The following is a 15,604-nucleotide window of genomic DNA, read 5'->3' as shown; positions in this document are numbered from 1 at the left end:
ATTACCTCAATCTGGCGAGTTCCCGAAAGCTCCAACACTGTGTTCCCCTGTCCCAGCCCCTACATGCCTCATCCAAACAGAAGTGTTCTTGTCAATAGCCCTCACTTGTGTACTTCTCATTCATGAAAATGGGAACTTCATTGAGGAGGGTCTTTAACAACACACTGGAGTCTTCGGGGAAACCCAGCAGGTTGGGTAACACCGGATCAAAGATCAGCAGAACTTGAATTTTGGGTGAAGTTATTCTTTAATCAAAATTAGATTAACATATTGCCAATGCACAGGAGAGCAGTATAATATTATATGAGAGTTGTTGTGCCAGTGTTAGAAGTGGCAGGAGCAGTACATGTAAGCACAAATAAAGCAGCAACAAATCTAAAGAACACAAAAATCCTTGCTATGAAAGTTTATTCCAATATTTGGGCCACAGGGCCCTTCTTATGAAAGCTCATCGGAGGAACTTTGGAAGAATCTCTTTAAACAGAATTGCACAACACATTAACTTCCAATACGGAAGTGAATCTGTAACGCACACCAGTTGTATAATAAGTTGTATTGCCAAGTACCTTTGATGACCTTTACTCACCTGGTCGCTAGATTTAAAGCTGAAGTTTTTAGGGAATGGAGAAGCTGTAAGGACCCGTGCTGCTAAACCTGGCTGATCATCATAATACAACCATGGGATATTCGGCCTCCTGTTGGACAGAAAATGTACATTATAGAACACTGACTATTGTCAGGTCGAAGAGGATATGATATAGTGTTTACCAGAAAGAAATGGAATGGACCACCCCCAGCGCAGCTGTGTTTGTGAATACATAACGGAACAGACCACAGGCATCAGCACTCTGAGAACTTGTAGAATGCATGTTCATTACACACATGTTCCCCAGTGCTTGGCACGCTGTTTGATTGGAGTACAGCTACAGAAAGAATAAACATTACATGGCTATAAACATGCCCTTTTAACATTAACTTCCTATCTTTCTCATATAATATATATATATATATATATATATATATATATATATATATATATATATATATAAAACTGACAAATATTTTTAAGCACAACTGTAAACAATAGCTATGAAAACACTTGCATCATATTATGCACAAGGAGTAGAGTCAATTAGCAGGTGTAAAAGTTCTTGGCTTACAGACTTTATATCTTTAGAATCCTCAGTAATCAAGTCATAATATTGAGTTTGTAAAGAGTAATCAGACACTGGTACAGCTAATGGTACAGACACTATGACTGGTCAAGCACAGGACTCCGGTTCATCAGATAAAGAGCTGAGCATGTTAGATAGTTAGCACTATTGACATATCACTAAATTCTCCTAAATTAATTAGCACAACTACAGTTTACATTGAGAACATGCAGTGCTACTAGTGCGGACAGCTCGGTGAGCTAAGGTCCTCAGATGCAGAGCGTTGTACTGGAATGTTATGTTACAGGTATATTATACAATATATAATAAATATTGCATAATATAATATACAATATAACTCAACCCTTCTCAGACAAGACCCTAACAGATTATATAAATTCTCTGTTGAGAAAATAAATTTCAGGAAGCCAATTTAAGGCTGGTCAGAGGCTGCGGAGATGTCATATCTACTATATATAATATAGTTCTGTGTTCTTCTAAACCACTGTAGGTTGTTGACTAATTGTGTGGCGGAGTGGAAATCCGATTGTGAGTGTGCCAGTAAAATTCTGATTGTTACCAATCATTTCTCTGCAATCCATAGAAAACACACAGTCACATACTGCCCAAAGCAAATAATACATTAATTATATCAGAATCCATACCAAGCAAGCTGCCGCTGAGGCCTGCAAATTAATGGAAAACCACTCTGATCGTAATAAAATGCCCTGAAAGAAAAAAAAATAAATATATATATTTATATAAAATCTCATTGCGTCATATTCTGTGTTAACTGTGCAAAATGTAAGTGCTTACTATTTGCCCATAGCGGACAGCTGAAACAACTCTGGACAGGATGTGGCCTGCTCCGCTGAAACACATACCACCAGCCTAGGAAATATGGGGAAAGAGAGAGCATGTTTGTAATATAAGGTAAGACACAATTTTCACATGTTGGCAAATATCCCCTGTTTATCAGTATTGTTTATTTTCACTCTATAGTTATATACATTTTCAGTAAAATACAAGTAAATGTAATTCAGTACAGGGATCTGTGTATATCTGCACATCTGAGTATTATCATGAGCTGAATCATACATTGTGTGTACCGTCTAAAGCCGGGTACACACTACACAATTTTCATCCAATAATCGGCTAAATCAGCCGACATACGACCGCTCGTTCAAAAGTAGGGTCAGTGTGTGCAGTGACACGATGGTCGAAAGTCTGCCCAAATGGACGATTGTCGCCTCATTTGGTTGGTCGTACTGTTTAATATTTTCGTTCCAATCTCGTTTCCGTTGTGTAGTGTGTATAAACTTCCGACCGATCCACAACAGTGAGTACGAAATTACAGTCATTGCTCACAACAACATGGCTGTAAAAAGTCGCTTAAGGGACGTCCGCTCTTCCCTTTATCGTCCTAAACAAGGCTAGTGTGTATGCAGTCCATGGACCGAGCGATCGGAACATCGATCGCATGTAAAATCGCTCGGCTTAAAAAGTTGGTGGAAAATTCTGTAGTGTGTACCTAGCTTTAGTTAAAATGAAATATCCCTCAAAGATTCCGATGTAAACTATCCGAGGAAATGTACACTACTCTCTGCACACTATAGCAACCAATAGCTAGCCAAAACATTATATTACTCTGACAAAGTATACGCTCTTCAGCATCATGTCCCTTCAACGGGAAAGTAAATTAAATATGATATTTATTCCAAAATGTAGCCTGAAGGACTATTACATGTGGTGATCTTTATGGGCAGATCATCATCTGATGATGGTGATATCGGAGTTCTGACCAATGAATGGTATGGTATGGGTGTATTGCACACATATTGGAACTATATAGCAGACAAGGTCCCCTTCAGTTTGTGCTGACAGGGACTTTACCACAGTGCAAGTTCACATGCATAGGACTAAGACCCTCGTTACTACATGATGGCCACAAGCTAATGCAACTTCCCATACTTGCTTGTACTTTAAGTATTTGACCTTATTTTACATAATATATAAATATATATATATATATATATATATATATATATATATATTTATTTATTTCCTGTCAATATGTTCCTAGTACAATTGATGACAAACATACTTGTAAATGATCAATAATTCAGGCATGTGAGTGGTAGATATGTGTTTGATGTTCTTACCAAAATATTGGGTTGGGAACAGTTGCACGAGTTGGTCTTACTGATAAATGTCTGATGGCATCTTTCACACCTAGGGATATATTAAGCAATAGTCCTTAATACATATCACAGAGCTACCCCAAGAACAGAGAGTAAATACAAAGCTGTAGTATAAGCATCCCTATACCTCTCTATTCAATGTTCTCTGCTATAAATCAGTCATAAACCTTTAACCCTATATGTTTGTTTCTGTCCAGTATAAATATTAAAGCATTAATGTATAAGCTGATGCTTGTTAAAGGGCATTATCTAGTTTCTCTGCTTGTAGAGTTTGCCATTTACTTCAACTGCCACTTTAATGAACATCGGCTGAGAATTAAGCTCAGATTATTATTATTATCCTTTATTTGTTAGGCGCCACAAGGTATCCGCAGCACCTTACATAGTACAAACAGTAGACTATACAGGGTGAAACAGTACAGAACAATAAACACTAAGTACCAATGCTTCAGAAACTCCGGGCAGACAAATGGAGTAAATACGGAGCAGAAGAACAGGTATGGAGACAGGAGGGGAGAGGGGCCCTGCTCATTCGAGCTTACATTCTAAGGGAGGGCGGACGAAACAGGCACGAAAGGGAGGCAGTGATGCAAGGGGAGAGAGAAAGGCACCAGGTGAGAGAGGGGAGAAAGGGCGGAGGAGATGAGGGGGTTAGGTGGAAGGTTGGTAGGCTTTGAGGAACAGGTGAGTTTTGAATGCTCGTTTAAAGGAGCACAGATTGGGAGCGAGACGGATGGAGCGAGGGAGGTCATTCCAGTGCAGAGGGGCAGCACGGGAGAAGTCTTGGATTCTGGAGTGGGAAGAAGTAATTAGAGTGGAGGAGAGGCAAAGTATTCATATTGGGCCTGATTCATTAAGGCAAAGCAAATAAAAATGAGTAACTTTGCACCTTGGCAAAACCGTGTTGCTTTGGAGGAGGAGCTAAATTTAAAATGTGGGGACAGATTTATAGTTGGGAAGGGGCATGTACTAGATCAACTTTAAATGTCAGTGTAAACATAAAGCTATCAAGTATTTGTATGCTATATGAAAAAATAGCCAGTATTTAACTTATGTGCAAAATAATAAACTAAAATGCACTCCTTGCACTGTTACATGGTTTTGTCCAGAAGAAAACGTACTCATTTTTTGCCTTACTTTCCTTAATGAATTAGGCCCATCACCCATTTAATAACTGACTTACCGGATTCCTGATGTGTCTGGAACTGTAAACGATGGCTCAGTCCCATCACAAAGGACACATTCAGCTTCATGCAGCAACGTGCCATTCACATCCCTTTCCACTAAAGTAAAGAATTACTATTTTATTTGTTTAAATAACAGCATGTACATTACATAGATTATGTTTTAATATGTAGGTAAAACATCCCACACTGTGAAAAGAAGATAGAGTTTGACTTTGTACGTAAGTTTTATTAACATTCCATTTTCAGTCAAAACGTGCTCTGAACCACAGCAACTAATCCAGCTATTATTTTTTATGTGTCTGGTGCAAGTTAGGCAATAAGAACAATTGTCTATTTGGTTGGGTTGGTTCAGTGCAAATTTTACACCTAAATTCAGCGTTTATATAAGAGCCCTATTGTCTTTTGTTATCAGCTATTTCAGCATCAAAAGATTACTACAGTCCTCTCTCTTATCCCAAATATTGTGATTACAACTTTTACACCTATATTTGTGTTCTTATAATGTCAAAAGCAACATGTGAGGTTAAATCAATTAACAGAGACTTCAAATGGGCCCAGCAATACAACAACATAAACACTTACACAATATAGGGGGTAAACAAAGAGAAAGAAAAACAGACAAAATGGAAAGCCCAAGGGAAACCATGTGTGTGGCCAAACTGGGCATCAATCCTTTGGTAGTTAGGCCGAACTGCCGTAGCCCATGGGGCTCCACTAGTGTCATCAGTTGATGACTGGACACCCATGAGAGTGATCGCAAGCTGACTGCATTTTCAGGCTGTTTTCACCCACTTTTGGTGGGTGGTGAAATCCCACACATGGCTAAGTTTGATTGGATCTCTATGATTTGAATCTAAATGTGTAAAAATTTACTCAGACTCTGTCAAATTCAAAGGATATGATTGGACAGCAATGGGTATATGCACAAGTTCCATATGTGCACTGTATAATCAGAAGAAATCAATACATGTTGACAGGACTACATTAGGAATACCCATGCCTGTCATTAAATAATAATAAGCTATATTTATTGAATATGATTTCATACACAACATGTTTAAATCCTTCTGTCTTAGGTCTCATAATTTTAAGCCTTTAATGTATGTTCTTAAAGGCTATTAAACCTAATTTGATGTTGAATGTATTCAAATGGACTTGAACACTCAAACACACACTCTCTGACAAGCATTTGCTACAAATCAATTTCTGTGTTGCCTGCAGGGTTCAGAAAAATTATCGCTAGAGAAAACAAAGTTCTATGGAATGCTTGTTAAATAGATAGCACAAAATGCTGCAGAGAAACTTTGAAACTCATTAATGCAGGTGCTTCTAAAGCTCCAACGAAGCAAGGACAAAGTGTCTTCAATGGATTTAACCAGCATTGTTTTTCAACCCCCAGGTGTAGGAGCCCTTACAAACATTTTGCAAATGCATGTGAAAGTGAAAAAGAGGCAGTCAATGGTGATCTGCCTTTGAGTAGTACATTATAAATGTACCAAGTATAATCTTGAAAATAGCAATATATGCAGTACTCCCAAACCTCAAGTATAGGAAACATCAAGGTCTGTAGTCTAATTTAAAACACAGAGAAATTGAGGATATAAAATAAGGAACACTTGGAGCTCTAGTGCCCTGGCATCACCACACATTCTGGATTACAAACAGCAGAGCACCACGTGTATGCAAGTGATCTTCAAGTCTGATGCTACATAGCGCTTCTCTCATGATACACAAAAGTTTAATGAAAAATGTTTCTTACTATACTATTCTTGTTCCCTATTTTATTTCCTATATTCCAAGGCGGGCTGAATTCAGGGGCTGGCTGGCAAATTTTAGCCCGGGAGCGAAACTTGACTCAGCAGCCTATTAGGAACATTTTGTAAAAATGTAGGTAGCTCAGTGACCCAGCCCAAAGTAGCCCAATATGGGACCGGCCCAGGAGGCAGACAACCCTCCTGTTTCCCCCCCCATTCCCTGGTTGAAGTGGATTATACACCTTACACCAATAATGTTTACTATACCTGAGGTTTAGGAGTATCTTGGATGTTACCATTTCAGATAAGCTTCTGTATTTTCAAGTTTACATTGGGGGGTATATTTACTAAACTGCGGGTTTGAAAAAGTGGAGATGTTGCCTGTAGCAACCAATCAGATTCTAGCTGTCATTTTGTAGAGTGCACTAAATAAATGACAGCTAGAATCTGATTGGTTGCTATAGGCAACATCTCCACTTTTTCAAACCTGCAGTTTAGTAAATCTAGCCATTTGTATGTTTGTACTTTTATAATATGGGTGCCTCTTTAATTACTTTCAGATGCAGACAAACAAGTGACAAGCAACAAGTTATAGAAGGTCCCCATCCCGTAGTCCAGAATTTGTTTGTTACTCTTTATAAATTTGTGACTGCTCTATTGTATACACCAGTATTGTATATGCCGTGTAAGGGTATATACAATGATAAGGATTCTGATTATACCTTTGTACTATATCAAAGCACTTGTGAATTATCCTTTCTACAAACCCTTTATGCATACATTTACCTTTGTATTTTAGGGCATACTAGAGCATACCTAACAAAATCATCATGCAAAAAAAAAATTAGGGAATATTACAAATTAAACTTACCCAAAATTTTTCCTAAAGAACACTGGCAGTTGCCATCTGAAGATAATCCTCTGGGACATTTAATACAACTCCAATTATCTGTTGTGACACCCTGAAATAGTACATATAAATAAAATATTATATATGCATAATGCATGGTAATAAGTTGTTGTTTCAATAAAAATTGATATACTATAATCTCAAAGAATTGCAGTCTGCACTCTTTAAAAACTTTGTAACATATTTGACATATTGACCTATATGACATACTCTGCAGAGAATATGGATATGGTAACATATATTGGTAGACGTGGTCATTCCAATGCATCCAGGTATTCCTATAATTTCTACTTGAGCACTTACTACACATTTATTTACTATGCATGCTTACCTATACCTAAAATCTGCTTTATAAGTGCTATCAAGATCCAGATGTAGCAAATGGGCCATACAGGGAGGGTGCCTTTATACTGTATGCTCAAACATTGGATACAAACAATAAACTTCTCGTTGGACAGCAACATTCTTTTAAGAAATAATACATTTGAAAATAACATTTTAAGGAATCAAAATAAAGATATCATTAAATTATGAAAGCAGATGAAAGACAATAATTACTATGTAAAGAGCTAAATAAATGCAGCAGTGCCTTAAGGGGCAGATGTATGCATGCTTGTTAAAATATGTAGGCGCTCTTGATCACCTCCATTATATTAGGTATATTCTTAGGTAAAAGTGGTCGATGGACGACCATAAATTACTTGCAAAAGATGAAAATACTTACCATGCTGTCAGGACATTTCTCACAACTGACAAAATAGCCATTCTTTGTAATATATTTAAATCCAGGGAGACACTCACATGAAATACCTAATGAAAAACAGCATTGTATTATTTGATATGTAAAGATTTACATATTTGATCTGAGTTCCCCATGCTAATTAACACGTATGACTTCCCTCAACCTGCATCTATCCCTGTGATGCAAAACTATCAAGATTCAATGATAATAAAAATAACACAGAAAGTATTTATTGAAATGTGGCACATGTACTTTTTCATAGACACTGTCAATGTAATAGGCTTAGAGAAACCATGTGAGGGGTGACAATGTTTTTATAGGGAATTACTTGTACAAAGTAATTCTTAAGAACAAACACTGTGATTGCATGGAGTCACAGCAAAGGTAGCTGAGGCCTGTTAGTGCAGTCAGAAGAGAACTATGCACAGGAAAAGCGTCCTTCTTCTGAAAGGACTCTCAGCTTCCCTGAATTTGGTGCCAATTGTTCGAGTGTATGTAAATGGCATTTTCGTACCACATACGCAACATTCCTATGCATTTTAATGGAAAGATTTTTTAACAATCATTCCACTAACTGATTTTTACATTAAGAGAATTACCTAAATCTGATAAACTTAATAAAATAAAAAAAGAAAATAAATCAATTCTGATTATGCAATCTGCACACACACATTGCAATACAATTGTTTTCCAAGTACAGGGTGATCACATTTTTAAACTTGGATTCTCATATTTCTAAATGATTCTTTTCATCAAGATGTTTTATGAGGGCATCCTTTTGGTGCCCATACACATGATAATTGGAGACTAATATAAGGGTCTAAAACACCCTATTTAATCTTACAAATCAGAGACCCTTAACTCCAAGATATTTGGACAGTGGGGAAGAGGGTGGATAGGAACCAATAGGAGGCTCTCCCGGTAATAACTTTACTTACCTGAAAACTCCGGTCACTATCGCAAAGTGACTTTGTGGGGGGTATTCAATTGTCGGCGGTCCGCGCATTATTACCGTTATTACGGTAATAATGCGCAGAAAAAACGGTAATTTTCTCGCTGGGTTTCAGTTCGCAGCTCCCTGAGCCGCGAGCTGAAATCCAGCTATAACGGTAGTAGTTTTTACGCGCAGCGGATTGGCGCAATTGAATATGCCCCACAGTGAATGGGAGCTGTGGTGAGGGATTTGAAGATCTCTCTACTGCAATGCTCTCCCCATAGAAACTCCATAATTTGCCTATTAGCTTTATCTTAATTGACAGTTTTACTTAAAATTGCCTAAACCATGTGGAAAAAGCAGTTTCCGCATAGTTTAGGGCTTCATATATAGTCCCCAATATATCCCTACTGTAATCTCCATATTGTTGTCATGCACAATGATACATTTTCCATACATAGCAGGCTTTGTACAGACCATCTCATGAGCGCGTTAAATATAATCATGTATACCTATTAGACGTGCGCTATAATTACACAAGGATCTCTATACTGCGCTCTCTCCACCCATTCATACTAGATACTCCTAGTCAGACTCATGTCCCTGAATTATATATACCCTCCGGGCCGGGCCTCTGTGTATCTGGGCACTGCGCACAGGACATGTTGCTTGGATCGTAGTATTCCTGCACCGAGCAGTCCTGGGGGCGCTGCAGAGGGATGGAGTAGCTCTGGCCGGAGCACGGTAGGCAGATCACGGCTAGACTCAGGCATTGCAGCCAGAGGCCTCCGAGCCGGGAACCAGCGGTGAGCCGATCCCCGATCTCCATGGCACGAACGCCCATAATACAACAGGCTACGACCGCTGAGCGGCAGAGGAGGAGGAGGATAAGAGGGGATAAGTGGGGACATGCAGGAGGAGGGGAGAGAAAGGGATGGAGAATAGAAGGTTTACATCGGCACACGTGTGGACACATCTACTATAGCCTAACATGGCAACATTTTGGCCTTTGCTTTCACAATGGAGAAAAGTTTATGCCTACATTAAAATATGGCTAGTATTGATTAACTTGCACTGTTCAAATCCTAACTATCCTGTTACTTTCACAGTCATATCCTCTGGGATTTATAAGATAATATTTATTAAAGTGAATCATTTAAATATTGATAATTAAAAAAAACAACAACATTCTGAAACATGTATAAAGTGTTCTGAGCAGGACCTAGGATTATAGAACAAGTGGAGCCTTTGGTGCAATGTTACACCTCCATACATAAATGCAACAATCACTGACCAGTGCTTTCAGCGCTCTTGTTACATACCTCCCAACACGGAATCAGGACAAAATAAGCCCTGCCTGATCAGCATAATCTATGCCCAGAAACGCCCACTTCCCGCACAGAAACGCACACTTTGGGGTGAAACGCCGCCGGGTTTTGTAAGCCACTCCCCCTTTTACGGCCCTTGAATCGGGACAGTTGGGAGGTATGTAGTTCATTATTATCTAGGTTTCAATTCATACAATGACATCAAAATATACTATTCAAGTTGTAAGAGCAGCACAGTGGTCAGCATTGCTTTCGCACAGTGCTCCCACACTCCAAAGACATACTGGTAGGTTAATTGGCTTGTGACAAAAAATAACTCTAGTGTTTGTGTGTGGGTCTATATGGTAAGGGATATAGATTATAAGCTTCACTGGGGAAGGAAGTGATGTGAATGATTTCCTACTCTCTGTTAAGTAGTACATAATATGTATACCCAATATAAATAATAATAATAATCATCACTGCTAATTGTAGTGGTATAGAATTTCAGCCTATTTGAAGAAACAAAAATAACCATCACTCTAATTTCAGAGGTATCAGAGCCAAAGGGGGGGGGGGGGGGGGGGGGAGATATCTCAGCCTATTTGGGGAAGCTCTTGGGATTTCCCTGGTATCGCTCTAGGTGATTAACAGTGATGATGTGACAATAAGTAGTTGCCCTTGTTTTGTGGTGACATACAGTGACATCAAAATGTCTTTAATGCATAGGTGAACAAGCCACCACTGTAGCGATGACTGACAGCAGGCGACGGCAGGAACATGACGGAAATGAATACACCTTTTTTGCCACCCAGAAGGGTTTACTATGGAGTCCTTGCGTTCACCAAAACCACTTATTAACATTTCACACTTAAATCACATACACATGTAGCATGAGCCTCACTTGGCTTCATAAAATCACAAAGAATCATGGAGAATATGCTAGATTAAATGTATTTAATCCAAAAAATGTTTTAAAGGCTTAAGTACAAAACAGTTAATAAGAAGACATACACAATAGGTTGCACCAATAAGTTTCAGAAATAAAGTAGGAAATAAAACCACAGTTACTAACTTACTAGTTTAAGACTTGGCTTGAGAGGAGTACACTTTGGGGAAAATGGCACACTTCAACCTAGGCAGGTTAGAATGAACAACCTTACCGGGTGAGGCAGCTGACTTTAACCTTTCTCACACTGCTTCCACCCCACCTTTGGAAATTAACTCTCTCAATGTCAGGGCAGACTGGTTCCCATAATGACACAGGGCTTTCAAAATGAGTTATCTATTTCCTGAGATATAGGCCTGGAATTTCAAAGGTCACAACTTCTCAACTCTTTGCTCTGCTTGGCTGGCCAGGCTGTTTACACACCCTCTGTAAAGTCTCAGATATGTTATCTGTCCCTGGGCCTGGTTACTTTCAAAAGACTCTTGTCACTTTCACAGGTCAAATTCATGTCATTCAGAAAAGCATACTTTGACATTATTTTACAAGGTTGCATAAAAAATACACATGGTCATACATGAATATTCAGGGGAAAAGTAACAATCAGTGATTAGGTGCAGTACATAATCGCCACAATAATGTTTGTATTTTCAAACATTTTTTTCTTTAACCAGTACCAGTATAAAATGAGAGAAAAGTCAAAAAACATCCCAAGCTTCATATAAAGGGAAAAGAAAACACAAGGCAATTTACATTTGACCAAATTTTTTTTGCATGAACTGTTTATACCAGTATGTAAAATGGCCACACATAGAGAAGTTTGCATGACGTTACAATATATTCAAATAAATGTTAACTTGAAGGGGAATAATCATGTTTACCCTAATCTGAACAAAGAGTCCTATAAAGGCTATGCACAGTAATTTAGAGTTTTTGCATTGCTAAAAAATGAAGTACAAAATGTACAGCGCAGCTTAACTATTTAGATAACTGTGAACGGGATAGAGATCCCGTTCAAAGATTTAGTGCAGGCAAAATCTTCAGGAATCACTGACCACCAGTGCCTCAAAACCCTATTAGCGCCTTTGATAATGGGGTTCTGAGACTGGTAAGGTATCAAAATTGTACTATTTTAGATGCTCAGCCAAAATTAATAAACTCAAAAGCTTGTTTTTTTTTTCTACCTCCATTTGTCCATACTTCTGATTAGCCACCAGAACTGGTTCTGCCTTCCATATTGTAAACTCCAGCAGAAGGAGGGGAAGGAAGCGGAGAAGTGGAGAGAAATGGAAGAAGAGTAAAAGTGGGTTATGGGGGGCACAGGGAAAAAGTGGGATGTGGCAGCAGAAGGTAGAAGAAGGTGGTGGAGCCAGAGTTATTTATTTGTGTAAGGATACACAAATCATACAGAGTACTTTGCATTGAAGTGTACTGTGTTTAAGCACAATACACTGTGAAACATTATCAGACAATTTTTAGTACAATACAAGACATATGGTACAAGATATAACAGCCTATACTTTACATCAAGCACTGTCACTTTAACAACACAACAGTAACAAACAATGGATGTGAGGGGAAGGTAGCTGAGAGGGAGGGGATCACAGACCCAAAGCTTTATTGAAGGACAGACACATATAAGGGGAGGGTGATTAAATTAAATGCAATAGATTTCAACAAAACTTCAAACAGTGATGGGAGAATGGGATGGAGAGGATGGGGGAGGTCGTGTCAAAGGCCTAAAGCTTTATTAAAAAAAAACAGACACATATGGGACAAGAGGGAAGAAGGAGACACAATCAATCCTCTTGTTCCTCAGGAATGTCTATGATGTTTTAGGCTTTGAGCAGGCTGTGGATCAGCCTGTGACAGTCCTGGATAAAAATCTTCTCCCTTTTCAAAATGAGGCAATTCCTGGCAAGCCATAATGCATCATTAATACAGTTTATAAGGCGCCAGGCCTCTTGGATTATCCTAAGAGTGTAGGTCCCCGGAAATAATCCATAAAATACAGAATGGTATGAAAGGCAAGTCCTGGGCACACTGTCCTTAACTTCATGTTCCAGGGCATCTGAACAGTGCCTGTGCATAGGGGCAGTCCCAAAAGACAAGCTGAAATGTTTCCCTGCTGGCAATACACCAGGGGCAGTGAATACATCTGCACAGCTTCTGGGAGTGCATGAATGTCCTAAGAGGCAACCTCCCCCCCCTCCCTTCCCCTTGATGGTCATCCATGCCAAGTCTTAATGTTTAATAGTCAGCCTCTTAGAGGCCACATTTTAACAGTTTAACAGTTGATGCAGGGAGCCCTGGAACAGGCTCAATAATGTCTTTAGCTCTGATTACCTTGTGGACAGTTTTTGGTTTCCACAAGTCTGATTTAAGTCCCTCCAGATGGTGCTCCCTCACAAATTGTCCAACATTCAGGTAAAACAAAGGTGTAGTCCAGTTTAGGAAAGGAGCTGTTCCACTGTCCCAGCCAAGAACAAAGAGGCAGGAGGAAGAAGCAAGACATGGAATCCCCAGCAGAGCAAATGTTCCTTTCAATCCGAAACCTGCAGATGCAGTTACAAACAAAGAAGGCTCACAGCATGGTGTTAAAATCAGGGTGGGAGCTGGTCCACTTTCCAGTAGTCCTTTTATGGTCACCGAAAGATTTTAAAGATTTGGTTCTGGCACTCTAGGACAGTTCTTGTAGATGTGGCTGGCTAGGCCACAGAAGTTGCAGGATGTCTTTCTTGGGTAGTCCTTGGTCTCGTGTCCTGGCACTATGCAATTCCTGCAGGTTCAGACTTTGCAGCTTCTCCAATAGAGTCAGCTACCCCGCAGATCCTTGGCTCATCAGCATAGCGAAGGAGTCCAGCAAAGCCACCCAGGTCGAAGCTTTGTGGCAGGTGTTGGAGACCATCTGTAGCATTTTAATTTTTTTTTAACCTGACAATGATGGACCACTTGCCTGTCCAGAAGCCATTGGCAAACAGGATTTTGGAGGGGTCCTTGATCACGGTGCAAAATCGGCTCAAGAAGGTAGCGAGTAGTTGCCTGGCGTATGAGGATTTCTCATGGAGATTGTCACCCTTCTCTCCTCTCTTTCAATGGGACAGTTACCCACAAATCGAGCAAATGGGGATTCAGATCTTACTGACTTCACCACCTCCCAGTATATTTTAGAGATCACAATGAAGGCAAAGGTGATGTAGAAGATCCTCTTCAGGTAGTTCTGTAAGCTGAGTGTTTCAGCTTTTTCTTACCGAATGTCTCAGCTGTCATGTCTGGGACACTTCCATCCACTGCTCTCATCTTCAGGATGACTGTCTGCCTCATCTGGGGTTCCAGGGTGGGAGTTCTCTGGAGGGGATAGTGACTGGTCTTTCCTTGTCCTGAAGCTGGTGGAGACAGTTCCAAACTCAGGGAGAGAATTGGGTGCTGGGGTCTTTTCTCCCTTCTTTCTATGGGCTGGAGCAGCTGAAGCCATCTTCCTGGCCCATTTCCTAGAGCAGAAGGGCTGGCAAGATGATCTGGAGGAAGGTCTTCAAGGGGCGGAGCTATGCAAATTTTCTTCCAGCTGGGCAGAGAAGATCAGGATCTTCCGCAGTGAAGGGGGATTCTTCCTCTGAGAAGAAGTGCTTTTTCCGCTGCGTTAATCCCACAGTCTTGTCCCGCTGGTCAATCTCTGCAGCGTTTCTTTCCCCGAAGTCGATCAGTCAATTTCTTCTTGTTTCCTCAGAAGCCAGCAAATGTTATATCAGCTTTTGCTTAGTTCTGACAAGGACAGTTTATGGAACAAGAAACAAGATGCAGTACAGTCTTACAGTAAGGCAAGAAACATACTACACATTTGATCTTAGCCAAGGTCAAGAAACAAGATGCAGCACAGTCTCACAGTAAGGCAAGAAAGATACTATGCTTGATCTTATACAAAAGGCAGATAAGTTGGTGGGCCAATTATGATAAGTGGGACAAAGGAAGACAGACACATACAGAAAAGTGGAGAAAGGGACCAACACCCACAATGTTGAGGAATAAAGAGAGATGGGGAGACGGAGATACACATACAAACTTAGGGACAAACAAAATGTGAGAAAGACATGCATGAAATCTCTAGTAAGTCCTGTCTGCTTGACAAATTAGGTTGGGATGTATATTTATTTTTGGGTTTTTTCAGCACCCATGGAGGAAGCCCAAATGTGCCCCCCACCACCAACTGCAGCAGAGCTCATGGGCCGATTTGTGGAGGACATTGAAGCCCTTCACAACCGCCAGGCAGAAATAATTGATGAATTTAAGTTTAAATTGGCCTACTGGTCCTCATTGTTCTAATTTGTTTTTTGTTTTTATTGTAAATATTGTTATGATTTCTGTACATAGTTGTGAATAATTGCAAAACTTTAAATTTATATAAGTTAATAAAAAAAAATCATTGGTGTGTGTGTCTTTATTCATCTAATTACCCAACATGTGGGTGTAAG

General features: G+C 39.6%; 2 protein-coding genes across 5 annotated transcripts in view; one reads left to right on the top strand and one right to left on the bottom strand.

The window, feature by feature from the left end:
* Positions 1–15,604, top strand: part of CDH17 (cadherin 17) — a 322,180-nt gene that overhangs the window by 211,783 nt on the left and 94,793 nt on the right. The gene's annotated exons all lie outside the window — the stretch shown is intronic.
* TMEM67 (transmembrane protein 67) overlaps positions 1–15,604 on the bottom strand; it is a 50,641-nt gene that overhangs the window by 32,768 nt on the left and 2,269 nt on the right. The window contains exons 1-9 of one of the 4 annotated variants that reach the window (XM_075213790.1): positions 9,501–9,860; positions 7,931–8,016; positions 7,168–7,258; positions 4,539–4,638; positions 3,317–3,386; positions 1,971–2,045; positions 1,820–1,882; positions 769–923; positions 587–695 (exon numbers count right to left, since the gene is read on the bottom strand). In XM_075213790.1, the coding sequence (XP_075069891.1) occupies positions 587–695; positions 769–923; positions 1,820–1,882; positions 1,971–2,045; positions 3,317–3,386; positions 4,539–4,638; positions 7,168–7,258; positions 7,931–8,016; positions 9,501–9,858 (1,107 nt within the window). In that variant the 5' untranslated portion in view covers positions 9,859–9,860. Of the gene's footprint in view, positions 1–586; positions 696–768; positions 924–1,819; positions 1,883–1,970; positions 2,046–3,316; positions 3,387–4,538; positions 4,639–7,167; positions 7,259–7,930; positions 8,017–9,500; positions 9,861–15,604 lie in introns of those variants that run through there. The other 3 variants (XM_075213788.1, XM_075213789.1, XM_075213792.1) reach the window with 3 other exon arrangements.

The sequence above is a fragment of the Mixophyes fleayi genome, chromosome 5 (genome assembly GCF_038048845.1).
Source record: "Mixophyes fleayi isolate aMixFle1 chromosome 5, aMixFle1.hap1, whole genome shotgun sequence".
Lineage (NCBI taxonomy): Eukaryota > Metazoa > Chordata > Amphibia > Anura > Limnodynastidae > Mixophyes > Mixophyes fleayi.
The sequence above is the reverse complement of the archived record's forward strand: the minus strand, read 5'-3'. Positions and strand labels throughout refer to the sequence as shown.